General features: G+C 41.5%; 3 protein-coding genes and 1 long non-coding RNA gene across 4 annotated transcripts in view; 2 read left to right on the forward strand and 2 right to left on the reverse strand.

Moving 5' to 3' along the window:
- The window catches only part of LOC131301924 (disease resistance protein RPP13-like), a 45,684-nt gene extending 19,388 nt beyond the window's left edge, over positions 1-26,296 (reverse strand). Inside the window, exons 1-2 of the mRNA XM_058328429.1 lie at positions 25,824-26,296; positions 25,470-25,630 (exon numbers count right to left, since the gene is read on the reverse strand). Of these exons, the coding sequence (XP_058184412.1) occupies positions 25,470-25,630; positions 25,824-26,229 (567 nt within the window). The 5' untranslated portion in view covers positions 26,230-26,296. The remainder of the gene's footprint in view (positions 1-25,469; positions 25,631-25,823) is intronic.
- Positions 14,765-16,957, forward strand: LOC131301926 (uncharacterized). Its single transcript, XM_058328432.1, has 2 exons — positions 14,765-15,385; positions 15,477-16,957. Exons 1-2 carry the CDS (start codon positions 15,244-15,246, stop codon positions 15,773-15,775), a joined length of 441 nt encoding a protein of 146 aa, XP_058184415.1. The 5' UTR covers positions 14,765-15,243; the 3' UTR covers positions 15,776-16,957.
- Positions 19,693-23,012, reverse strand: LOC131301925 (putative late blight resistance protein homolog R1B-16). The gene is made up of 2 exons (XM_058328431.1): positions 22,245-23,012; positions 19,693-21,855 (listed from the first exon to the last, which is right to left on the reverse strand). Exons 1-2 carry the CDS (start codon positions 22,560-22,562, stop codon positions 20,128-20,130), a joined length of 2,046 nt encoding a protein of 681 aa, XP_058184414.1. The 5' UTR covers positions 22,563-23,012; the 3' UTR covers positions 19,693-20,127.
- On the forward strand, positions 23,329-24,516 carry LOC131301927 (uncharacterized). The gene is made up of 2 exons (XR_009191477.1): positions 23,329-24,204; positions 24,244-24,516. It is a non-coding gene; the product is annotated as an uncharacterized LOC131301927 (long non-coding RNA).
- Positions 26,297-26,622: the final 326 nt, after the last annotated feature.

The following is a 26,622-nucleotide window of genomic DNA, read 5'->3' on the forward strand; positions in this document are numbered from 1 at the left end:
CTTGGATCAACAGAAAAAACGAAGAGGGAGAGGGAAAGTTCGAATTTACCTTGGATCTGGTGTTTGGAACTTGAAACCCACGGATTTTTGCTTGAAACTTGGAGAGAAGGTGATTTGGAGTGGTTTTGGTGAAGGATTCGCAAGATTTGGAGATGGATTGGAGGTTTTGGAGAGTATAGATTGATGAAGGTGGGCGGTTATGGAGGAGAAAAAAGGTGGAGTGGTGTTTGAAGATGAAAGGTCACGCCCCCGATCCTATTTAAAAACCCAGATTTCCACACCGTATCGATACGCAGATACCGTATCGATACCGAGGCCGCTTGATCTGAAATCTGATCGTTAACCGTATCGATACACTGGAAACCGTATCGATACGCGGAAGCTCGCAAAACTTTCTGTTTCAATGAAGTATCGATACGCGTATAACCGTATCGATACGGTTCTGTTTCCCCTGCAATCCTCATTTCCAGTCCTTTTTGCCAATGCCAATACCCATATGCACCTCACACACTCCCGAAACGTCACCCAGAGCCTTGAGAGCTTGCCAATCAGCCGTTGAGAAGCAACCCAATCCAACCAAACATCCGGCTTCCTATGGTTAATAGTAGGAACGACTTGGACTTGGTTTTTTTTTATAGGACAATGAGACTCATATGTGGTTTAATCATACAAAAATGCCCTGTATCATATCCTAAGTGCGCCATAGATTCCCAATTAATTCAAAATAAACAATAAACACACTTAAGTATGACCATGAGATGATCTACACATCTGGGAACGTAAAGAGAGCAAAAGCGGGATGCGGGTAAAACTTGACCAAAACATACTCAAACGTCATGAATTCCACCTTAGTCCATTCATGCAAGTTGCGATATACAAAATTTGTGTTAACGAACTCTTGCGAAAAAAAACAAAAAAATCATAAGCATGAGCCAAGTTGGTTTAATTCACTAATGCTGTAATAACGGAAGGATTGCACTACTAAAACTGAAAAATTTAACCGAAAATATATAAAAATATATATATATATTCCTCCCCCCAACTTGAAATATGCTATGCCCTCATAGCATGGAGAACAACAGTAGGGAAAAAGGAACAAAAGATCGTACCTACGGGGGAATGTCAACCCCCTTATACCTCGACCAAGTTGGAGGCTTTTGCGTCATTGCCTCCTTTCGTCATCCGAACTGCTTCCAAGGTCAACTCCTTCGGCTCCTCCAACGGAACCATAGCTAGTCACACAGGATCATGGCCAAAGCTTTATTGGACGAACAACCATGACGCGTAATCGCACCCATGCTTAGGGCTCCTGAATGCCTCAATCACTCCGACGTTAGATCCAAACCACCAAGGCTGGTGCGGTAGCATGTACACCCTGTAAAAGACTGAAGCTTGAACTACCTACTAAGAAGCAAATGACATTAGAACCACCCGGCTCGTGTTATCCAGGCACCACACAAACATATATACAAACGAAAAATCAAAGAACACCCAATTTTCACGCAATCTCACGAGTCATACTTTTCTTCACGTGTCTCACCGAGTAGACAAAACACGGGTGACTATACTAGACCGTCGAAACTTGTTACATCATGTCCGAAGTAAAATTCACCGCCTGACCTCGCCAAGCAATTAAGCCCAGCGTTCCCTATGATCAAAACAAAGTGAGACAAGACAGAGCCTAGCGCCAAAGCACGGGAATATCAAGCCCCACCCAAAGACCTAAATTGCCCCCGATAGGGACATATCTGGTGAGCATGGATCGTTAACGGCAAACTACGTCAAAGAAGGACTAATTAAAGCCCGATACAATGATGCATTAGAGAAATCTTTTGGTGAGAATATCTCGAAACATAGAAATAAGAACAAAACATAAAAGCAATATTTACAAATGTACAAACATACAGAATTTAATATCAGAGCTCGGAGCGTCCAAGTCACAGCTGGACTCCGCCAAACAATGAAGTCCAGCGTCCCCTAAGATCGTAACCAGGCAGGCACAAGATAGAGCCAAGTGCGGTAATGGAGCACGGGAATATCAAGGCCTAACCTAAGATCTATACCGCCCCCGTTGGGGCTAATCTGGAAGACGTGAGTGGTGCACTGTGAATTACTCCTATCAGAAAAGCTAATGAAAGCCCTATGTCACTGATATTAAAATTGCCCTTACTAACCGGAGCTGGGCACACGATCCTTTTTTTAGTAGCGGCGCGCGGAGCTACATATACCCAAGTCAATGGAGGGTACCCCCTACCCGGGGGCCGAGTCCGACAAACAGTTAAGTTCAGCGGTTACGCTTTCGCTCCCCGTGCAAACATAAATAAAACAGCCAAATCAAACAACAAGGTCAACTGGATACATCGGTACGACCAATTCTTCCTCAATTTCCGCTATCGGAAAGTTTTCCAAAAATGGCTTAAGCCTTTGCCCATTGACCTTAAAAATATTTCCATTCACGGGATTAACAACTTCAATGGCCCCATGCGGGAAAATGTGATGCACAATGTACGGGCCAATCCAACGGGAACGCAACTTGCCCGGAAAAAGATGAAGTTTTGAATTATACAAAAGAACTTTTTGGCCAACTTCAAAATTTTTCCGTTGAATGTGCTTATCATGAAAATCCTTTACCTTAGACTTGTAAACGTTAGTGTTATCATAAGCATCTCTACGAATTTCCTCAAGTTCATTCAATTGGAGTTTACGGTGAACTCCGGCGTCGGGCAAACGATAATTTAATTGCTTAATTGCCCAATATGCCTTGTGCTCTAATTCCACCGGAAGGTGGCATGCCTTACCATATACCAGCCGATAGGGCGAAGCGCCCAAAACGGTCTTGTATGCGGTACGATACGCCCAAAGAGCATCAGTCAACCTTAAAGACCAATCCTTCCGATTGGGATTTACCGTTTTCTCAAGAATACGTTTTACCTCACGGTTGGCGAGCTCGGCTTGACCGTTGGTTTGCGGGTGATATGCAAGGGAGACCTTGTGCGTTATACCATATTTCATCATCAACGCGGCGAATGGCCTATTGCAAAAATGAGAACCTTGGTCGCTAATAATGGCACGAGGGACCCCAAACCGAAACAAGATATGCTCCTTAAGAAAGTTAAGCACTACTTTGTGATCATTTGTACGAGTTGCAATGGCCTCAACCCATCTTGACACATAATCCACCACCAAGAGAATATACAAGTTGCCAAAAGACATCGGAAACGGCCCCATAAAGTCGATACCCCAACAGTCAAATACCTCTACTACAAGAAACTTGGCTTGGGGCATTTCATTCCTCCGGGTCAAGCTGCCCAACTGTTGGCAACGGTCACACGATTTACAAAAGGCATAAGCATCTTGGTTCAAAGTTGGCCAGTAAAAACCACATTGTTGGATCTTGGCGGTGGTCTTCCGTGCAGAAAAATGCCCTCCACATGCTTCGGTATGGCAAAATTGTAGGATGCCACGTTGGTCAGAATCGGGAACACACCGGCGGATGATCTGGTCGGGACAGTATTTGAACAAATATGGATCATCATAAGAAAAGTGTTTCACTTCGGCAAGGAATCGCCGGCACTCATGAGAGGACCAATGGGTTGGAATCAAACCCGTAACCAAGTAATTGACAATGTCAGCAAACCACGGGGCTTGGGATACACTGAAAAGCTGCTCATCGGGAAAACTGTCTCCAATGGGTATGTGAGAAGTACGGTCTTTAAAATCCAAGCGTGACAAATGATCGGCCACCACGTTTTCTACCCCTTTCTTATCTCTGATGGTGATGTCAAATTCCTGCAACATAAGGATCCACCAAATCAAACGTGCCTTTACATCCTGTTTGGTGAACAAGTATTTCAGCGCCGAGTGGTCAGTGTAAATTGTGATTGGGGCACCAACTAAGTAAGACCGAAATTTATCCAAGGCAAACACTATGGCAAGAAGTTCCTTCTCCGTAGTGGAGTAGTTCATTTGAGCATCATTCAATGTCTTGCTTGCATAATAAATCACCCACGGATGCTTGTCCTTCCTTTGGCCAAGAACGGCCCCGACGGCATAATCACTTGCATCGCACATCAATTCAAATGGAAGATTCCAATCGGGCGTTTGAACAATGGGCGGCGTGGTGAGATTAGCTTTGAGTTTAGTGAATGCCAGCTCACATGCGGTAGTCCATTCAAAAGGAACATCTTTGGATAAAAGGTGACAAAGCGGCCTTGAGATGGCGCTAAAATTCTTGATGAAGCGCCGATAGAAACCGGCATGGCCAAGGAAGGAGCGAATGTCTTTAATGCACTTCGGAGTAGAGAGATTGGAGATAAGGTCAATCTTGGCTTTATCTACCTCGATACCCTTGGCCGATACGATATGCCCGAGCACAATCCCCTGAGTGACCATAAAATGGCACTTCTCCCAGTTGAGAACCAAATTTTTCTCCTCGCATCTTGTTAAGACCTTCTCCAAGTTGGCAAGACATGACTCGAAAGAGTCGCCAAACACGGAGAAGTCATCCATGAAGACTTCAACAATTTTCTCGACCATATCGCTAAAAATTCCCATCATACATCTTGAAAAGGTGCCGGGAGCATTACACAAGCCGAATGGCATGCGTCTATAAGCAAAGGTCCCGAATGGGCATGTGAACGTCGTTTTCTCTTGGTCGGACAAGGCCACTTCTATTTGGTTATAGCCTGAATAACCATCAAGGAAGCAGTAAAAGGCATGACCGACTACTCTCTCCAAAATTTGATCAATGAAGGGGAGAGGAAAGTGATCTTTGCGTGTGCTTGCATTCAACTTGCGATAGTCTATGCATACCCGCCACCCGGTAGTCACACGAGTCGGGACAAGTTCGCCTTTATCATTTTGCACCCTTTTTAGGGACAACTTGAATGGGGCTCACCCATTTAGAATCGGCGATGGGATAGATAATCCCAACGTCAAGCAATTTAAGAATCTCCGCCCTGACAACATCTTTCATAATTGGATTGAGCCGGCGTTGAGGTTGGCGCGACGGTTTAACATCCTCCTCCAAGTAAATGTGATGAGAGCATAGAGAAGGAGAGATGCCTTGAATATCTGCGATAGTCCAACCTATTGCCTTTGTATGCCGCCGCAAAACTCCCAACAATGTCTCTTCTTGGAGTTTCTCAAGGGAAGACGATATTACTACCGGAAAGGTATTGCCCTCGCCAAGGAACGCATATTTCAAAGTGTCTGGTAGTGCTTTCAACTCAAGAGTAGGCGGCTCAACACTAGACGGAACTATTTTCCGCTCAAGAGGGGGTAACTCCTCAAACTTTGGGAACCACGGTGCAACTCCATAAACTTCCTCATCGCCATCTTCTTCTTTAAGTAAGGAAAAAAGGGACTCCATCTCGTCGGATTCAAGGAAAGCGGTCTCTTTGGAGGTAAGAACCACCTTCAAAGAGTCTTTAAACAAGAAGTCATCTACATGCTCTTGGACCAATGTATCCACAAGATGGACATTTTGGCAATTGTCATCGTCACCCATTTAAACTCCAACGTTGAACATATTAACCTCCATCTTCATGTTACCAAAAGACATGTTCAATAGTCCATTCCGACAGTTGATTACGGCATCCGAGGTTGCTAGAAACGGTCGTCCAAGGATGACGGGAGTAGACAATGGTGATGAAGACAATGGACAAGTATCCAAGACAACAAAATCCACCGGATATACAAATTGATCAACTTGGACCAATACATCTTCCACCATACCACGAGGAATTCGGATACTCCTATCTGCCAATTGAAGAGTAACCCACGTAGGCTTCATCTCCCCCAAACCCAACTCTTGATACACCGAATAAGGTAGCAAATTTACACTCGCTCCCAAATCCAAAAGAGCTTGCTCTACTCTCTTACCCCCAATAGTAATTGCAATTGTAGGACATCCGGGGTCTTTGTATTTAGGTGCAAGATTTGCTTGGAAAATTTGGCTAACTTGCTCGGTAAGAAGCACCTTCTTGTGCACATTAAGCTTGTGTTTTTGGGTGCACAAATCCTTCAAGAACTTAGCGTAAGAAGGAATTTGCTTAATGGCGTCCATTAAAGGAATGTTAACATTGACCTTTTTGAACACGTCAAGTATATCGGCATCCTTGGATGGGTGAGCCGGCTTTTTCAGTCGAGAAGGATAGGGTGCCGGAACGGGAGAATCCTGTTGGCTTGGAGTGGCCTCAGCTTCCTTTGAACCTTGCACGGGAGATTCCCCGTCTTCTTTCGGAGAGGACTTGGGAGATTCCCCAAGCATTGTAGAACTTGTTGATGTCGAGGCTGGTTCTAAGATAGGTATAGCCGGTGGATTGACAATGAGGTTGTCAACCGCCTTGCCACTCCTTAGAGTGATAATTGCTTGAGCTTGCTCGGGCGGTGGTATGGAAGAACTACCAATGAAAAGTTGACCTTGTGGATTAGCTTGTGGCTGGGTCGAAAACTTGCCCCTTTCTTGTTGGAGAAGCCCTATAGATGTGGTTATCTTTCCCATTTGTTTCTTCAACTCCCCTATCATCTGGGTGTTATTTTCATTGTAATTCAATTGAGCTTGCATGAAGGTTTGGAGAGTATCCTCCAAAGATCGCCTTGGCGGGGGTTGATATTGGTTAGATCCTTGAAACGGGCCGGACGGTGCAAAACCTGGCGGCCCTTGAGGAAAACGAGGCTGCCTTTGGCCTTGAGCAGGCCGCCATGGTTGCATTTGAGAAACAGGAGGTGCTTGAGATGGTCCACCTTCAATCTGATTGTTCCAACGGAATCCCGGATGTTGTCGTTGACTTTGGTTGAAGTTTTAGGGAAAAGATTCAAATTGTTGGTTCACCACACTAACCTCTTCGAGCGGGAGGTTGAGGTTATTGTAATGTTGCCTGAGAGTGGGAATAGACAAGCAATTGTCGGTGGAATGGCCCGATGTTTCACATATAGCACACATCTCCTCTACCGCTTGCACTGCCTTAACTTCCTTTATCCCTTTCAACTCCAACTTTTCCAACTTTTGTGCTAGTTGCTCCATCCGTGTTTCGATAGCATTGTGCTCATTTATGGAGAACTTTCCAGATCCACCGGGACCTTGGCTAGCCATAGCTCTATCACCAGCATCTTCATAATTCCAAGTCAGAGACTTCTTGGCCAACTCATTTAAGTAATCCCAACCATCATCGGGTGACTTATTCATGAATCCTCCAGAGCACATGGTGTCGAGCAGTTGCTTGCTTTGTTGCGTGCAGCCCATATGAAAGTAGTGAATCAGTTGATACAAGGCAAAGTTGTGGTGAGGAATCGCAGAAAGCAAATCCTTGTAATGCTCCCAATACTGGTGGAAAGCTTCTCCCTCACGTTGCTTGAAACCCTGGATTTGATCCATCAAGAGCTTTGTTCGGCTTGCTGGGAAGAATTTCTTATGAAAAACATCTTGCACTTCCCCCCATGTGTTCAAAGATTGAGGCTTCAAAGAGTGAAACCACGTCTTAGCCTTATCCTTCAAAGTGAAAGGGAAAAGCCTCAATCTTGCTTGGTTGAGAAGCACCTCCCCGCTGACGAACGATTGGAGAACTTCCTCAAATTCCCGGATATGTTGGTACGGATCCTCGCGCTCCATACCGTGGAAGAATGGAATGCAACGATGATAGTCTGACTTGAACACGAATGTGTTTGCAACAGTGGTGGGCCGTGGAAAAACTATCGGTGACAATTGAGTGACCCGTTCCGGATTCAAATAGTCCTGAAGAGTCCTAACCGGATGTGGACACGCGCCCTCGGAAATTCCATTTGTGAAATCGGGCGCGGCCCCCTTTGTGTTTGGAAAAGCGCGGCGAAACACCTCGATTCAGAGTCGCCACTCGGGTTTTAGCAGTGAGAGCACCCAAGGAACCGAACTCGAAAACGTTTGCCACGTTTGTTTGATCTTTGAAAAGGCTTGTAGACTGGACTGTCGTCACCTTCGATATCTGAGGTTCGGGAGCTAGATTACGAGAGGGGAAGGGTTTTATGGCACCCCCTCTCGCCCAATCCGGAGATCGGTCTCAACTCGGGCATTTTATAAAACGTTTGCATTTTTCTCTCATTTGATCATTTTCTTAGCCAGTTAGGGCGGGGGAACAGATAATGGGGATTAAAGCACTGTAACAAGTTGCAATTATGTGACGAAATGTTTACAAATGGCTTGATTACAATGCTAAATATAGATTGAGAACAAGCACTGAGCAAACTGGACAAGTTGCAGTACGCTGCCCCGCAGGGGCGTGAGCAAGTTCTACCAGCATGCACTAGCCGAGCCACTGCATGTTGATTTGACTTGCGCACGCCACAATAAGACTGGCGTACTCCACTCATCTAGTTTCACAGTCCTTGTTTGCAACCCTCTGGGCTCTGGAAAAGGACCAGCGCACACCCAGGACAGACCATGCAGTTAAATAAGCAGGGTATATATATTTACAGACAGATGAGATGGCTTGAAGCCATGAAAATAGACAAGAGACCCCCTAAACAGAGTGGGGACAGGAAGGAGGCCAAGACTGAACTAAGATGCAAGGGCCAGCCACTGGATCCTAGCTTTAACTGCCGTACGCCAGTCATGGACTGCCGTACGCACGTTTGACCCTAATCTAGTGCTTGGCTTTTGCATCATCTGGGCTCTGGAACATGACCAGAAGGATCCCAGAGGCCTTTTAAGCAGATAAGAAGTGAATATTGACTACTACATCTAAACAGTTCTAAATATACAGAAAGCGGTAAACTGGTTATTTAGCATGCAAAGGTGATTGACAGGAAGATAAAATGACAGAAATGGTGATCCATGATCCCCACGCCAGTAGTGCTCGTTCTACCATGACTGGCGTACGGCATATGGTTACTGGCGTGCGCCATGTATCACCTCATACGTTTGTCGTATTTTGCCAGTTTGAGGCCAGGACTAGTATTGCTTACTAGCCTGGGCCTCACTGGTTCCCCTCAGGGGCCCAAAAACAGAAAGGGACACAAAGGTGGTATACCTTTTTGTTTGAGGAGTGAAGGTGGTGTTGAACTTAAAGCTTGGAGATAGAAGCCTAGATGGTGACTGGATGTCAGTAGGGTGTGTGGAAGTGAGCTGTTTTCCTTTCTCTTTCAATGGGAGAAAAAGAGATGGAGAGCAAGAAAGGAGGAAGAAGAGAGCTTTTTCTTCTTAATGAGGCCAACCCCTTGCAAATGAATGCAAGGGGGGTATTTATAGGGGAGAGAGACTGAGATCAGTCTGGTGCTAGGGCCTGTTTGGCTGTCTTGGGGCAAGGTTGGAGCCTTCCCATGCATTAAATGCATGGGACTAGTTGATGGGGGGTGTAGGAGAGAGGGGGAGCGGGCCTGGCCGATATAATCATCAGGGACGCTGTAGCCGACGTCAGGGTGGCAAAAAAGTCCCGCCCAAGTGGCTGAATAAAGTTGATTTGATTGGATTTGACTGGCGTGCGCCACTATTAACTGGCGTGCGCCAGTAAAAGATGGGCCACTGATCGATGACTGACACGTGGCAGATAACTGGCGTACGCCTTCAGGACACTGGCGTATGCCAATTGGGTTTTGCTGGGGCTGTTTGGCTCTGGTTTGAAGGGTTTGAAAGGGGTTTTGAGAGAGGTTCGGGACGCTCAAAGCTCAACCACACCTTTGTCCTTAAACTGTTTTCGACTAAGATCATCATTGGGGAAATAAAAGATCGACAAATAACGCTATCTGGACAGTCCAGAATGGGGTGTCTACACCGGAGCAGCTTCCTCATCTGCCATTGATGTTCTTGATGGAGAATACGGCCGAGAATATCTACTTGGTGGAGAGTAAGCTCGGAGATTCTGTTTCTTACGCGAGGTGGCGAGCTAGAGCGATGCAGTCGATTTGAACGAGGACTACAATAAACCACAAGCATGAACCTTCGCTTTGACCGAATAAAAGCTATGGAACCGCTCTGCAATAAGAAAAACAGACTGGAGGGGCTATACTGCCGCCTCTCTCTCAAGACAATTCTGAGGGGCTATGCCGCCACCTCAATATACATATGTATGCAAGAAAAGAAAACAAAGGGCAAAAGATACCAACACTAGCTTCGTTACACCTCAAGTTGATAGTGTGATCGGTTAGAGGTATCCACTAGAATTAGTTTACAATGCACAAAGGAAAAATTAATGGAATACTTACAATGGTTTGTCGAACCTCCTAATAAGCTATATAAGAAAGATCCCCGGCAACGGCGCCAAAATATGCTTCGTCCCAACCTAACCGTTGAAATAGGTTGATTTACCCCGAGCGTAGGGCTAGGTCATTGTCAGCATAATATCCGGAAGTCCGGAATCGTTCCCACAGAGATGGTCTTTACAGCTTGCTAGGATTTTTAGAGGTAAGGGTTTGCTGCATTTAGACGGCCAACTTTTGGTTTTGCTTTGAAAAGTGAAGAATGCTCTTATGAAAAAGACTAGAAATGAGTTTTAACTAGATTAAGACAAGCGGCAAGGCGTTGGAGTTCATAACGCCCGTAACTTAGGCTAACTAACCATTCTCAACGAAAACTCGGTTGAATCGCACGGCATAGGCTATCAACCGGAAGATTTTGCTAAGAAACCATTAAAGACGAGAAATTAAGTACGGAGAACAAGCGAGCTCTTTTATCCTCTTGGCAAACACGAGGCGAGACATAGCTCACGGAACCATATGTGCTAGCATATGATCACCGGAGGTTAACATCGACAAGTTTTGTTACATAAAAAGCGAACCACGCTCATTTTCCATACCGAACCTCGAGTATTTAGTTGAGAAAGGTAAGATTAACATAAGTCACATGACGTTAATCGCTCCGTAGCCGAGCCTAATCAACTACCCATGCATATTAAGAAGACTAGAAAGCATGGAAGGAATGATAAACATGATTAACCGATAAAAACGGAAATAAACTTGATTTTATAAAAGATCCAAAGCATACGAACAACTTTAAAACACGACAAATTAACGTAACGTAAATACCTTAATTGTTCTTGAGGAATTACAACTTGAAGGGTTAAGAAATCATTAATGGAGAAAAACTAAAGATAGTAATGTTCTAGCTACTTTTTGGAGGGAGAGAGTGATGACTATTTATACAAAAATGCACTTTCTCTCTCCCAAAAATATCAGAAAATATCCAAAAAGTGGAAACATGCCACAAATGGAAAGTTAAAATCTGACTAAAAGCATGTCGGTGAGACACCCGTATCGATACTCTAATACCGTATCGATACGCTGAGAGCCTGTTTTAATTCCAAAATTTCCCGTAAAGGAACCGTATCGATACTCTGTCTCCGTATCGATACCGTGCTGTTTTGACCAGAAATCCAGAATTTCACAAAGAGGAACCGTATCGATACGCTGGAAGCCGTATCGATACGCTGAGAGCTGCATTTCCTTCTGTTCTAATGAAGTATCGATACGCGGAGAACCGTATCGATACCGTGATATTTGCTGGCAGAATCAAGCCCCTCGTGTCCCGACTCAACACCCGATGGCCCTTGACTCTTCCCGACCCTCCGTTTGTTCATTCCATAGGCCGACGGCTACGCTCATAAGGCATCGCCACTTAGTTCCTCTCAAAAATTGTTCAATACATCAAAACATGGCCCTTTAATGCGTATTGCCTGAAACGCTCAACAGAAAACCTTACGCGCAATATCACGTAAAACAGTAAATAAACATAAGTTAAATGACGTAAAACAGGACTAGGTGCGCCAAGTATCTACACAATTGGGTGCTTATCAACGGGCATCCACTAGTGTAGACATAAAACTGGAAAAGAGTATTAGCAATTTCAAATCGAGACCCGTTTTGTTCAACAGTGTCTTTAAGACAAATTCGCCGCCTCACCGGTGCTGGAAGTTGTGTCGGTATTTGTCTCCCAAGGTTGACTCGGTTATCACTCAGCCACCGAAGTACTGTCGTAGACTGCCCGTCGAATGAGCTTGTGTCTGTACTCTCTCTCTCTCTCTCAAAGGAAGAACGATATTGCAGAAGACGAAGAGCTTTGGATTTTCGGTGTGTAGAAACCAAAGGTAAAGGTCCCCTTTTATAGCCGAAGGAGGAGCCTCTGCCATCAATACGACAATGAATACAAAATATTCATGGAGGAGCCTATACAATCAATAGGGGAATTGATTCCGTAATTCAATTTTGAAACAAAATTGATACAGTTATTATTTCCGAAATTGAATACACAATAATGGATAATATCTCTGGGTAGTCAACCCAGCTATGACCAATCAATTACCGTGCACTGTTGTTGGTCTGAAACCCACTTTGAGAGACAATTTCTCATTTATCTCATGATGTAGAGCGGGTCGCGCGCATCCACGTTCCTCGAGCGACTGGACCGAGCACAGCCCAAATCAAACTGGAGGCGGGGTGATAATGGCAGAATGACCCGTGGGCCATAGGGTTGAAGCGAAACGGCCCATTGATCAATACTCATATTCCTTTGGAAGATGACCAACGTTGCTTTTCGGCTGTTCAATGCTGTCTAGCCTTTCGTAAGGCCTATTTTGCCGTTTATAGTAATATTTAGATTGCTAATAACTTTTGATAGGAAATTCTATTTTAGTTGCCGCTTGTTTTGGCAACTTAGATTTTTTCCTAGTATTTGATTTTCCAGTCAACGTAGGATTTCCCATTTCTAGTAATTTTCGTAATTTTTGCGATTTGGTACCGATTCTCAGCCCTAATTGTTTCCTAAGTTGTTTAGGGTTTCTATCGCCCTATTTATGTTCTTTGTAATTTGATATTGAATTAATAAAAATCAAAATTTATCTCTTATTCGTTTGTTCAAAGAGGGAGTACCTCTGGCTCAAACATTGTTCGTGTATATTTTTTGCAAACAGTTTCGTAAAAGGAGGCTGCGCTACATCAATCTCTAAATGGAATTTGTTCATTTTTTCACCTGTTTAAGCTCCTTAGCAAGGAGTATCAAAAACCCACTTGCGCCCACCTCACGCGATGTAGGTCCTACCAAATTCTCTTTGGTTAAAATTCCATTTTTCCAACAGGTTGTCATTGCAGAAAGAAATTCAACGGCATGGCTTGAAACAAGATCTAAAGATAGACGTACAATTCGCACAACTGTACTCTATCTATAATTAGCTAGGATCGATCGATCACGTTAATTATAGCCTTTCGGGTTGTCATTGCCGAGAGAAGCTTGATTATAGCGGCTCAAAAAAAATACTCCAATCAAGTACTTTTCTGGCCATGCTAATTGATAAGGGTTGAAATTTCCTGAAATCAGAAATTTCATTTGTACACCACTGTATATTGTGGTTATGGTTATATTTTGCAAGGGCCAGGTTCACTACATGTAGCAGGATGTGTTGAATAGAGAACAACTATGATGTGACCATTCAAAGATGAAATTTGGGGACCTTTTCCACCCACACTCATCGCGGAGCCCATTTGCGCTTTCTTACATCTATACTACTTCTTTTAAATGTACGAGAGTGTTTCCTACTTTTTTTTTTCCACAAATGCCCCTTGCCCTTGCAAGTAATTCCAGCCCCACCCCACAATTCTTCCCAACCATGACAACTCTTGCCAATGATTAAAAACGATTTAACCAGCCGAAACCGCAAACGCCTCTGCCCCAACCGACACCTCTTCCCAACCGTTACAGTGCAAAATCCCAACGGTTTTGCCATACAAAACCACAACTACCTCTCCTGCGCTCCCCCAAAAAACATTACAGCCTCCTTCCAACGGTCCGTGTTCTCCACAATCGCTGCCGTCAATGGACGACCAAGTCTCCAACTACAACAACATATCGGACTCAACTCAAGTGCATCCCAGCAAAAGTCCAATACAGGTAAGTCATGCATTCAACTTTCTCCCTGCTTTCCTCCCTACCTCACTTATGCCGACAACTGTAAAATTTGCCCACAAACTGTTTGACAAAATGTACCTTGAGTTATTTGCAAACACTTTCCCCTCTCTCACTTATGCCGACACCATCCACCAAAATCAACAACTTTGTAGACTGTAGACCATAACTCCACACACCAACTGTTTGCCAAAGTGTGGCTTTGAACTCTTTTGGTTAACAGATGGTTTTGTGAGGGCCAATTCAAACTGCCGAACATGACAGAAGCAATTTAACAATAACAGTCAAAGTTGGGATACTATAATAAAAGCTATGTGAAATGATACACCAAGACTTTACTTGAAGCATCTCAATTAGAAAGAAAAAAAAAAAGAAACCCATTCCCGCAAAGCCCAGCGTCATTCAGCCTGTAAAAAAAGACATGGAAGACAAAAGCACAGTTACCCACACTATAAATTATGGGGATGTAAATTACAATTGGTAGACGATAATATTTTCTTCAATTTGATTGTCATTGACATCTTATACGAAATGAAACTGAAAATCTTCCATGTTTTATCCAGCAATTTTCTGATAGAAATTGTGTGGCCTTCACAGCTTATTGAATTCTAGCCCAAGTTTGTGGTTGTTTAACTTTTATGATTGTTACGGAAAAATCATTGATAATAGAAAAACCCTTCGATAAAAATAAATAGTTTTAGGAAAACGATTTATATATAGACAATCCTACAAGAACATAAATAAAACAGAAGTAACGGTGAGAGGCACGTCGAAGACGCTGTCCTAATTAAAGTTACATGAATCTAGCACAATGCAAACATGCGCTAGATGGATTCGCCAAGTTTATATTAGTTGCCCAAAAAATAGTCGAATATAGAAAAGAGGAGTAAGGATATTTGAGGGAGAGAGAGACGAGAGAGAGAGAGGCAAGAGAAAATTAAGTCAATGATCCAGGTACGTAAGACACTGTCCATTGAATTGCTATCACAGTCAGTGAATATATGTCAAAAACTTCAAACTTAGAAGTCAGAAAATTAAGTCAATGATACCAAAAAAAAGAAGTTCATTTTGAACTTCTACCTTTCCACAAACCATCAGCAAAACATTACCAACTATGAGTTTACGCTACCTGTCCACTTCAAGCGTTTATCGTGAACTACCTCTGTATTCCCTTTCCCTGTAAAATTACACGTACTTCATAAATGATGACATGGCATTTGATCTTTTCCCATTCTTGTTTTTCAAAAATGAAGGAAATGGACGAGACACAAGATTTGGATTGCCTTGGCGAAGATGAAATCAGCCGGTGCCGCATTCGTCAAAAGAAGAGATATGCTAGGTTTACACCTACACAAAGAGCAGAAAAAATCTAGAAGACAATGCAAAATAGGAAGAGGAAACGCAATGCCCATTACACTTCTCCAAACAAAAATCTTGGTCGTCAATTCTTAGATGGACAAACACAAAATCCATCGCCAAATCCCCCTTTAAAGGACCACCTAATGGAGTCCGAAACAATCGGTTAGTATTTTAGAACAAGTTATTTGATTAAAAAATAGAATATACTTACCACAAATGCCTTACCCTTTATTTATGAATGTGCCATTCATAGGACAACGACTGCGAGAAGTCCATCTTTCCCAACCACATGAATTGCAGAGCATGGCAAATTGCCGATTTTGTCGGGCTAAAAGGTTCCAAAACGAACCTCCAACTTTTTGCTGCCACAACGGAGAAATAGTTCTGACAAGTCCATCTGTACAATCAAACCTACGAAACTTATTCACTTCTCAAACTGTTGAAGCTTTGGAATTTTGCAAACCCATCCGTGCCAAGAATAGCATCTTCAGTTTCACGTTAGACAAAGGACTTGCTAATTCTACAGCAGGTTTTTACACATTTCGTGCATAAGGGCCAATTTACCATGAACTGCCATCTTTGATTCCATTTGCTACTTCTCCTTGTTACTTCCAACTATACTTCTATGATATTGATAATGAACTCCAAAATAGGTTAGACATTATGGTAAACAAGTTGGAAAAAAGAAAAAACCCCCTCTTAACCCACACATTGTTCGAACACTAATGGATGTGCTCTCTGTAAACCCTTATGCTATGTTTCTTAGGGGACTAGACCAAAGTTCCTTGGATTCATATAGAATACACATAAGGACTGATGTCAAGCTCGACCAAAGGGTTTACAACTCTCCAACGGCTGACTAGGTGGCCGCAATAAGGAGAGAAGGAAATAATGCAAATGTCTCTCATGAACGTGACATTATAGGGCACTCAAACTCTAGACATAAACATAGAGTGCAACACTATTATGGTTGCTATGATCCGTTGCAATACCCGTTATTATTTCCTAGAGGTGAGGTTGGATGGCATCAAAATATCCTTAGAAGAATTCAAGGTCGCACAAGCAATCGTGCATCAAATACGCAAAATGATCCGTCTTTCCAAACCCATTAGGCTCATATCTTTTTGCACAATAGCATCTAAATATTTATGATTTATCAATATTTATAACTTTGTTGTTGGATTTTGTTTTCACCTATAGATTTCTCGCTCTGAATTTCATGTATGATTTAGTATACCTTGCTCTTTTTGGGGTGCAAAGAAATTCCAATATGAAACTCCAAATTTCTGTTGCTAGGGTGGTAAAGTAGTATTCGCAAGTCCTTGCCTTCAAGAGTCTTTATGCAAATTATATATGTCCTAATGCGAACAAGGAAAAGAATTTCGTAGAAACACTTGAGCATATAATTGTGTCTTCTCTTTTACATCATTTGGGGTGAGATTGGATAAGGGGCTGGCGTCCTCACAACAAGGTGTTTACATATTCTGTACACAAAGTTTGATAAGCAGACTCAATTCTTTATCCCATGGAAACAGGCTTTAGTTTATGTAATTTCGTATCATTTATTTTTTTGGTCCCTTAAAACTTTTGGTGCATGTTTTGCAGTCTTTTAATGCTTCATATGTGAATTTGCTACTTTTTGGTTTCTTGGGTGAGGTTTGAGCCAAAAAAAACTAAAGGTGAATATCAAATTAGGAAGTCGGGCTTCATTGAACATTGTTGGTGTTTTTTTATTTCAATTCTTGTGTGTGCTTCCCTGGAAAATATTGCTATAGTTTTTTTTCCCCCTTGAAGCCAAGGAGGATGGGGGCATGGGTAGCCTCGGACAATCTGACTGAAGCCAAGGAGGATGGGTGAGTGGGGTTTCAAGATTATAGGGCTTTCAATGGAGCCATGCTGGCTAGACAAGGTTGGAGACTGCTAATGAACCCCCATGCTTACTGGGCCAGATTTCTGAAGGAGATTTATTTCCCCAAAGCACTTCCTTTCTACAAGCAGCTAGAGGGAGTAGGACCTCATGGGCTTGGCTCAGTTTACTTCATGGTAGAGATTTGTTAAAGAAAGGGTTGAGGTGGCAGGCGCAAAGTGGGAAAAATATCAACTTTTGGGGGGATTCTTGGGTTCCTTCTTTACCAGGCTTCAAACTATCCGCTACCAAACCAGCGAATAGTTGCATTGATAGGGTTTGTGACATTATCGACTCAAGGAAAAGGCAATGGGACAAACAGAAGCTAGATGGCAAGGTGAGTGCAATAGAATTGGAAGCCATTCTAGATCTCTCTCTCCCGGTGGTGGATAGGGTGGATCAGTTAGTGTGGCCTTTTTCTTCTAATGGAATCTATTCTGTTAACCAGTCCATGACCAAAAGGAAAGAGAATCCTGAGCCTTCTGTCAAACCAAGCAAAGCAGTGTGGAAGAGTGTGTGGAAGATGAAAGCCCCCAATAAGGTGAAAAATTTCTGGTGGCAGGTATGTAAAAATAGCTTGGCTGCAAAGGAAAATCTTTTTCGCTGGAGGTGTGCCCCATCCAATTCCTGTCCTATTTGTGATTTAGAGGTGGATGTGGAGCATCTTTTGTCGTTGTGTCCATGGACAAGGCCAATTTGGTTTGGCAGTAACATTTCTCCTCTTGGGAACTTGGGGGGCAATGCATCATCTATGAAGTGGACAGCGGAGATAGTAGAAAGGATGGAAAGCAAGGAGGCCTCTGAATTTTTGGGTCTAATTGCTCAGATTGCGTGGAACATTTGGAAGGCTAGGAACGATTGTGTTTTCAAAGGAAAAAGAGTCAATCCTCTAGAATTACTTGCCTCCATCAGGTTCAGCAGTTTGGAGTTTACATCTGTTCAAGAGATATCCCAAGTCCATATGGATAACCCAGCAAACCAGACAGGCTTGCATCACTGGAGGGCTCTGGACTCTGGTAATTTCAAGATAAATTGTGATGCAGTTGTTCCTCTCAACAAAAAAAGAGGGCAGAATTGCAGGGGTCTTAAGGAATTGTAGGGGCCTGGTGCTCAATGGCTTTGTAAGAACTGTTAAAGTTTGTTCGAGCCTTCGTGGAGAACTCCTCGCAATCAGGGATGCTTGTTTTGTGGCAGTAAACCTGGGGCTTAAAGGTGTGGAGGTGGAATCGGACAACAAGCAAGCCATACTTTTGAGTGTTTCCGAACTGGTTCCTCCTTGGGATTCAAGAGCTGTGGTTCTAGACATTCGCCAACTCGCGATAGATGTTAGTTTTTGTTTCAGTTGGATCAGCAGGGCTGCCAACAAAGTTCCTCATGTAGTTGCTGCTTCAGCTTTACGTAATTTGCTTCCGTGTAATTGGATTAGTAATCGTCCTCTCAATCTTGTATCAGTTTCAGGGATGGATATTGGAGTAATTAAAAGGCTATGATGCGTTTTTTGCGGATAAAAAAACAACAATGGATTTTTGTTTACTAAATTGCATTTCTGCATTTATGCCATGGAATGTTGTGGGTATCTGTGTGATATATATTTTCAGTTATGAAACTGTTGTGGTTTCTTGCTCTTTCCTTTTTGACTTCTTGTTCATTCATATGATTGCACACGATCTATGCTCTTAATAGTAGAAATGTTTTCTCAATTAACCTACTGTGTCAATATTTTGGAATGTAAGTCTAACATGAGTTAATTAGCTTTCACTCACATTGAGAGAGAGAGAGAGAGAGAGAGAGAGAGACCCAGTTCAACTGACAAAGACCCATTTTATCCCATCTCCTTTATCTGCTTCATTTTCATTCAAAGGATACAAGAAAGCGAACATAATAACAATGACCAATAACAAGAAAATACCACGTGCAACGCACGTGCACTTCCACTAGTAATTGAAGTGGCCGAATGGGGATGAACTTTGAAACTAAAAAAAAATAGTTATTAAAAATGACATTGGTAGGTAATAACTGAATTCAATTTCACAGAGAACACCTGAAAAGATTATAACCAAAGATATGTATTAATTAAATGACGAATTGTTTTGGTTAAAGGAATTTGGCATTCCGGCCTGTCCTCAATCCTGAAAAAAAAAAAAAAATTGGTGTTCTCACAATATAATTAAAGCACCTAGCTAGGTAGCATGAAGTTCGGCTCCAATCATCGTCCTATTCCGGTATACTATAGCGAGGGCTCCTCATTGGAGTTTGCAGCATCACAAAACGATGTTGTTTTGGAGCAAATTATGCAGTCACGTGTTGACCCAAAACAACATCTACTTACAAGACATTAAAAATCCCTATCCATACCTAACAAATTGCCCTGATTGATCATTCACTTCCGATTAAAATGTGCAAAATCAATGGGAGCACGTTGAACAGAATGCGAAGAAGTCCTAAATCAATTACTCAAAACGCGCCGAACGCAAGTGGTTCCAACAAAATCTTCAAGATCCTACGTTGATTGAATATAGAAATCGAAACCCAACAGTAATTTCAGTGCTTCACACAAATGGAATGAAGCAACTTTGGTTTTCCTTGTATGCCTTTATTTAAGTTTCCTTCGGTTTTCGTCAATAGCAAACCCGGAACATTAGATAAATAAACTAGGAAACATACGAGAGTCTAGGGTATTCAACCCCATTTGCATCTTGGCAAAGTTGCGGATTAATACAAACCGGAGCAACATCAAATAAACGAAAATCGAAAATGTCAATAAACAACATATTAGCTATTAAATCAGCACACTTGTTTCCTTCGCATGAGACATATTCAATCTTCTCCACGCCCAGCTGCCTCATCAAATATCTTCATCAAGGCTCTGATTCCTTCACGAAAGAGTTGTTTTGGGCTTTTTGACAAATGCAAGGAAGAGTCACCTTTTTCGCGTTACCACTCGTTTTTTATACTATAACTCTTTTAAATTGGGACAGAGGAAGTATAACTCTCGAGTTCACACATCAGGGTCCACAATGAATCTGGGATCCACTGTATCCTCTCCACCTAGCAAAATATCTGTGCCACGGATATCTAGGAAACAATCATCTCCTTTTTCATTTATCTGCTCTTTCCGAATATCCAAGGCCGATATCGCGACAGACCTACCGCACGCTGTTAAGTTAATTTCGCAAAGTTCGTTTAGTTTAGCAAAGTCAATCGGGATCCGCTCCAGGTTTTCACAACCTTCGATCACTAAGACCACAAGACTCGGAAATTGATCTTCAGAAGCATTCCACTCCTTGATATCCAAATGCTTAAGCTTCAAGTACTTGAGTCGAGAGAACCCTTCTTCACTTGTGTTCCAAACTGGTCCCTCACAAGCCTTGTCTAATAATTTGAGAACCTCAAGGCTCGGCAGGGTTTGGAGGATTGACAGCTCCTCCCACTTTATCTGCACATTGTGCAACGTTATTCGTTTAACAGTCGGAGGAAGCTTCAGCCCCGACGGAAAAGTACGGTTCTGAGTACGGGTACTGTACCATGCCAAGGTAAATTTGAGTGTCTCAAGGCATTTTAAGAACTCTAGGTCGGGGATCATCAAAACACCATCCAATGATATTTGATTTGCTTCAACTCCTAGCTTCCTAAGATTGGGAATCCTTGCCAAGAAAGTTCGGCAATCGTCACAAGAACATATTCGGTTCAAGGTCTGTAGGTTATCCAACCTGGAGGAATGATCAGAACCAATTCTTGCTCCTTGAGAAGAAACATGATACGTAAATATCCCTGCTCTACTATAAATATGCCTCAACTTAACCATCTTAAATATATCAAGAGGCAACTCGATGTGATCACTGTTCTGCAGAGCTTGGACGTCAAGGATTTCTAGTTTCATGGGGTAGTTAATTGGCGCAAGCCTCCAGTGGTCGGCCCTTAACGTACATGCTAAGTATCTCAAATGAACTAGGTGTGCTAATTCTTCTCCTCCTCTGCATTCAGCGGGGTTAAAGCTTAGCACCCTTAGAAGTTTGAAGTTTTCAAAAATGAATGCCATATTTCGTTCACCTGGTAAACACGGGCAGTTTCTTGAGCAAAGGCACAGAAAAGAATGAAGGTTCTGAGCACGAGGCCCAAAGGAAAACTTAGGCAAGAACTTGCATCCAATGAAGAGGCGACGATACTTATGCATAGCAGAAGGTGAAAAAGAATCATCCTCGTTAATTTTCACAAGGAAATTATCCTCCTTGGCTTTTTTCAAGCATAATTCACGCAAAAGATCATGGATACGGCATGCTTTAATTTCACCCAAGGACCTTTTCTTAGCTATCATTACAAGACTTCTATCAATGAGATCGATTAAGTAATCGTTTGCTATGGCCTCTAAGCTTTTCTCCCCATGATCACTTGGCTGAATAAATCCCTCTGCGATCCAGAACCATATCAACTCGCGTACATGGATTTCATAATCTTCAGGGAATGCTCCAATATAAATAAAACACGCTTTCAAATGAAGAGGGAGGTGATTGTAACTAAGTTCTAGTATCTCCATGCAGTGCTCCTGATTTTTGGCAATAATCGAACTTAAATGTTTGAAAACTTCCTCCCACACATCCGTTGTCTTGTCTTCCGTTGCCAAAATTCCAGCTACTGTGACAATCGCGAGTGGTAAACCTTCACATTTTTCTGCGATGCGCTTACCAATTTCCACCAACTCGAGTGGGCACTTTTTTATCCCAAATACCTATTCGATATATATGGGTAATACAAGAAATTAGAAATAGGAAACATATGACTAGAGTGTACATGATGAAGCATACGTTTAAATTGCTTTTTTTTTAAAGTTTTTTTAAGCACAATAATGTTCTCTCTCTTTTATTCAAACAAATACTCCCTCTATCTCAATTTTTTTGTCCACTTTCACTATTCCGGACATCTTAAAAATTTAAGTTTGTAAATGTTTTAATGATTTTTATATGCAATATGGATATTAATTAGTTGATAGATCTTTCTTATTTCTATGAGACAGTTTTTAAAACCCTAGAAATTATTATAGATTGAAAAAGATAGTACGTAATTTACAAATGATACGGAGGCCCAAAATTGAGAAGAAACTTGGGAAGGAGAAAATACCTTCTTTTGTAACAACTCCCAACTCCAACTTTTTGGTAAGGGAGCCAAACAATGAGGGACGCAGCCGATGCTGTTAGGTTGAACAACAAGTCGACTAGTGAACAATACTTTACTCCCCTTGCATTCCCTAGGAAATGATCTTTGCATATCATTCCAGGCTTCAATGCCCCACATGTCATCCATGACTATGAGATATTTCCTACCCTTCAGGCATTTGTGTACGTCTTCTCCCAACTTATCCTCACTTCTCTTCTCGTAATCTGGATTGTTTTCTGGGGAAGCTAATTTCAAAATACAAATCAACAAATCCCTCTTCATAGTATTATCATAATCTTGAGAAACATCAACCCATGCACGAATTTGAAAAGTATATTTGGTGAAAGGATGATGATACACTTCTCTGGCCAAAGTGGTTTTGCCGCCTCCACCTGTGCCGATGATTGTTATAATCTCCAGCGGTTTGCCCTGTCCTCCGTCATCAAGCTTCTCTATTACTCTTTTTACCTCCTCCTTGAAACCCACCACCACCTTCTTTCTGACCAATTTCACTTTGGGTATTCAAAAAGGAAAAAAACTAAAATTAGTACATATATTCTAAAACAATTTACTCATTTAGGGTGTTCAATTGGTTGTGGAGCTGCCTGTGAATCAAATATTATGAAATATCTAAAAAGTGCCAAGCTATTTTATGTATATTAACTAATTCGACTTGTACACGTAGTGTGTGCCCGGTCTCCTTAAATCAATTTTTTGCCCGCTTTCACTTTTCCGGACACAATTGTGTACGTTATGTTTTTTTTTCCCCCCCTTTAAACGTATTGTAATGGTTAATATTACTAGTGAACAGTTCAAAATACATTTTAATTTTAATCAAGCCACTATTTTTTTCAGAAGTCTAGAAATACAAAATTAAAACACAGATCCAAACACAATTGTGTCCATAACCTTGCGATATATCAAAAAAAAAAAGGGTGTTGCGTTGGACGATTTTGGAAAAACTTTTATCCTTGGCATAAAGATTTATTAGAGCTCCATCTCTTCCCTGCATGGGGCCAGTTGACTCAAGTGGAGTGACCACCCCTCACATTAATGAAGAGTAAGTAGAATACCTATACGTACCGACCAAATCCCCACCGAAATTGTATCGACGGCTGTGCCGGGCAGTCTCCGGCCACCGGACGGTCGATCTGATCCGTCCAAAAATTCTAAAAAAAAAACCCGAGGGAGCCCGCGAGGGAATCAATGGCATCCGATGTGTGTAGGGTGGTTGGACCAAGCACCCTATTTTTTGTGTATATATACAGCGCGCCGTCGGTATGATTCCGGTGGGGATTATATATATATATATATAGTAGGGCTCGAAGAGTAAGCATCCGATTCTGCAGGAAATGAAGAAAGACTAGATATAGGATTCCAAACCAAGCCTCTCTATGTAGATGAGCTTACAGAGAAATGTAAGACTCCTTTTTTGGTGCGCTGGAGACTAAAGTTAGGTGGTTGGATAATTTCAAAAAAGTACTTGAACTTTTCACGTATTCTCAAAAAAAAAAAAAAATTTGAATTTTAACTAATGACAAAAAGACACTTGAACTTACCATTCCGTTAACAATTAGGTCATCGCCGTCAAATTCCATCAATTTGTAGCAGATGGAGCTAACGGAAGGCGTTAACCTTTCTTTCCTTTTCTTTTCTTTACTTTCTACTTAGGCTAGGGATGACTTTTAGGACATGAGTAAAATAGATTTAAGACACATACAAGGACAGAGAAAGTTAGGACCCTTCAAAAAGCCTTGTAGAAATGTCCCAAGCAAGACAGACTTGGGAGTTGATGCTTGAACATTTGAAACCTCTCCAAGAGCGAATACAGAGCCGCATATCAGAGACAACCCTCTGAACAATTTCTTCCACGGTGCTCATTCTCTGTTGGAAGATTCTGGCATTTATTGTGTGATTAGTCTTAGTTTTTCTTGTTTCATATTAAATGGGTTATTAGTCTTAGTTTTTTTCTTGTTTCATATTTTGTTGCTATTTCTTTTCTTTTCCGGATTTGTATCTTACCAACATCTGGAGTGATTTTGGTCATGGGCATTTGTTTTGGTTTTGGTTCAGCACATGATTTGGTTTGGGTGAGAGTGCCGATCAAGTTGGGATGCTCGTTCTGAGCTATGATTATATTTGATCCAAAAGGGTGTTATTTTCCATTTTGTATAATTCATGTGCATTCTCTCATTTCTGTGAATAATTTTCTTCTTTGCCGATTAAAAAAACAAACTTATGCTTGTTTTTGTATTGATTGCCCCTAGTATTTTCCTATAAGGCTATACCTTCTTCATTGGCTTAAGACTGATACTTATGTTTACCTATACGGCTATACCATTCCAATCTAACAGTTTCTCAAATCATTGTTGGACAAAATTAGTTATGGATTTTATAATATTTTTCCATCGAGTGTTATAGTACGTAAATTATAAGACCTGCTTCTCCACAAATGCTTCTTTCCAATTGTACAACCAACGGGCATGGTATTCCTTCGTAGCACGAGGCCTCTCGCTTAGTAACTACATAAGTATATCATATTGCAATTGGAATAATCACATTTTCTATGGGAACTATATTATCAACTCAATCAAATCCCACAAATTAATTAAGGCTACAGCACACACACACACACATATATATATATATATATACACACACATACATATACGTGGAAATTAAAGAATAAGGGTAAAATAGGATATTCATAAAATTACAGGATGGAAACTTAACTGATAATGATAGCCTGGATGAAAACTCAAGTAGATGCTGTGTTTAGGTCAATGATTTAATTTAACAAGTATATACTCAAACAGAAAGTGAATTGTAAAACTAGTCATCAAATTCCTAAAAATAGTACCTGCTGGGATGCTAGTACTACAGATACTACAGACAACATTGATAGCAGAGAGTGCCTTAACTTCGACGTCTGGGCACGGCCCTTGCACCACCACTTTCTGTCATAGACAAAAACCCAAGAATGACAAAAGATCTGAATTAGGGAATAATCGAATTAAGCTTAAACCAGGTTAATCAGATTCATACTAAGAATCTGAACCCTGTTAAAGGAAAATAAATGAATAAAAGAATCCAGAGCAAGAGTTGGAAAAGGGTGAAAGAACTTTATGTGCAATTCATAATTGATGGGAATAGAATCAACTGAAAATGGACCACAGTAAGAAATCATACCTTCATTTTTCTCTCAGATTTTGTTTTTTCTGCTTGACTTACTGAGATAATTTCTGCATAGCCGCAGTACTTCCTCAATCTCGTCACTCTTTTCACTGGATCTGGGGAGTCCCCTGTCACTGTCCATTCGTAGTCCTTATTCGTAGCAATTGATTCAACCCCTGCAATTAGAAACATGATATAGCCAGATCTATATATATGGAGAATTGATAAGGGTTTTGTCTCTTGGATATTCGGCTTCTAAATGAGAATACTCGTTATTTAACAACTTTCTTTTGTGTATGTACCAAATTTATGCTATGATGTTTAATCTCCGACGTAACTCAAAACTTGAAGACATAAAAACAACAATACCTCCACTTCCAATCAAAGAGTGCTTGAGTTTGTTGACTGTTGCTCCATTAATATCATACATATTCTCGTCGTAAATCTGCTTCACCTCAGCTGTAAGATCCTTGATCTCCTTTTTGACACTTTCAAGGTCAAGGGAAGGATTGTCAAGCTTGAAAGAATCGATTACAAACAGGTCTAAGATGTTTTTCGCCTCGGATACCACGCTCCTGATTTGCATTACCAGTTCCATCAGTTCCGAATACTCCTTGCGTATCTTCTCCGTAGCCTTGAGAAACCCTCTCAAGTACTTTATCTCCTCCTCGAGAGATTCAAGTTGATGTTTCTTGTCTAAGATCGAATTGAGCTTGGAGCCTGTTATAAGCTGCTTCAATGTCTCAAGGAAAAAATCAACAGCAGTGTCACCCATCTCTCTCTCTCTCTCTCTCTCTCTCTCTCACCAGATTGATCAGGTATCTCCAAATTCAACGTAGAAAGACTTATTTTTTAAAAAGGGAATTTTAAGCTAAAAAATTACGTGCTTACGTAAATAATTTTTCTATTACTATGGATCTTGTTTGATAGATCTCATATCTTTAATACGGTGCAAAATAAATTGAAAAATTATTTTTCATTTACATTATTTTTGAGTTTGAAAATGTAAAATAAATATTTATTTTTTAAAAAAATCTTCTGGAACGGGGCTTAATACTCTAAACATATATGCTACATTTGCGGCATATTTGTCGCCCACATGAGCCCGGCTCAGTGCTCCCACCTACTAATAAGAGTAATTATAATAGTTCAGAAATACTATTACGTG

This window comes from Rhododendron vialii, chromosome 9a, assembly GCF_030253575.1.
Source record: "Rhododendron vialii isolate Sample 1 chromosome 9a, ASM3025357v1".
In the NCBI taxonomy this organism is placed as follows: domain Eukaryota; kingdom Viridiplantae; phylum Streptophyta; class Magnoliopsida; order Ericales; family Ericaceae; genus Rhododendron; species Rhododendron vialii.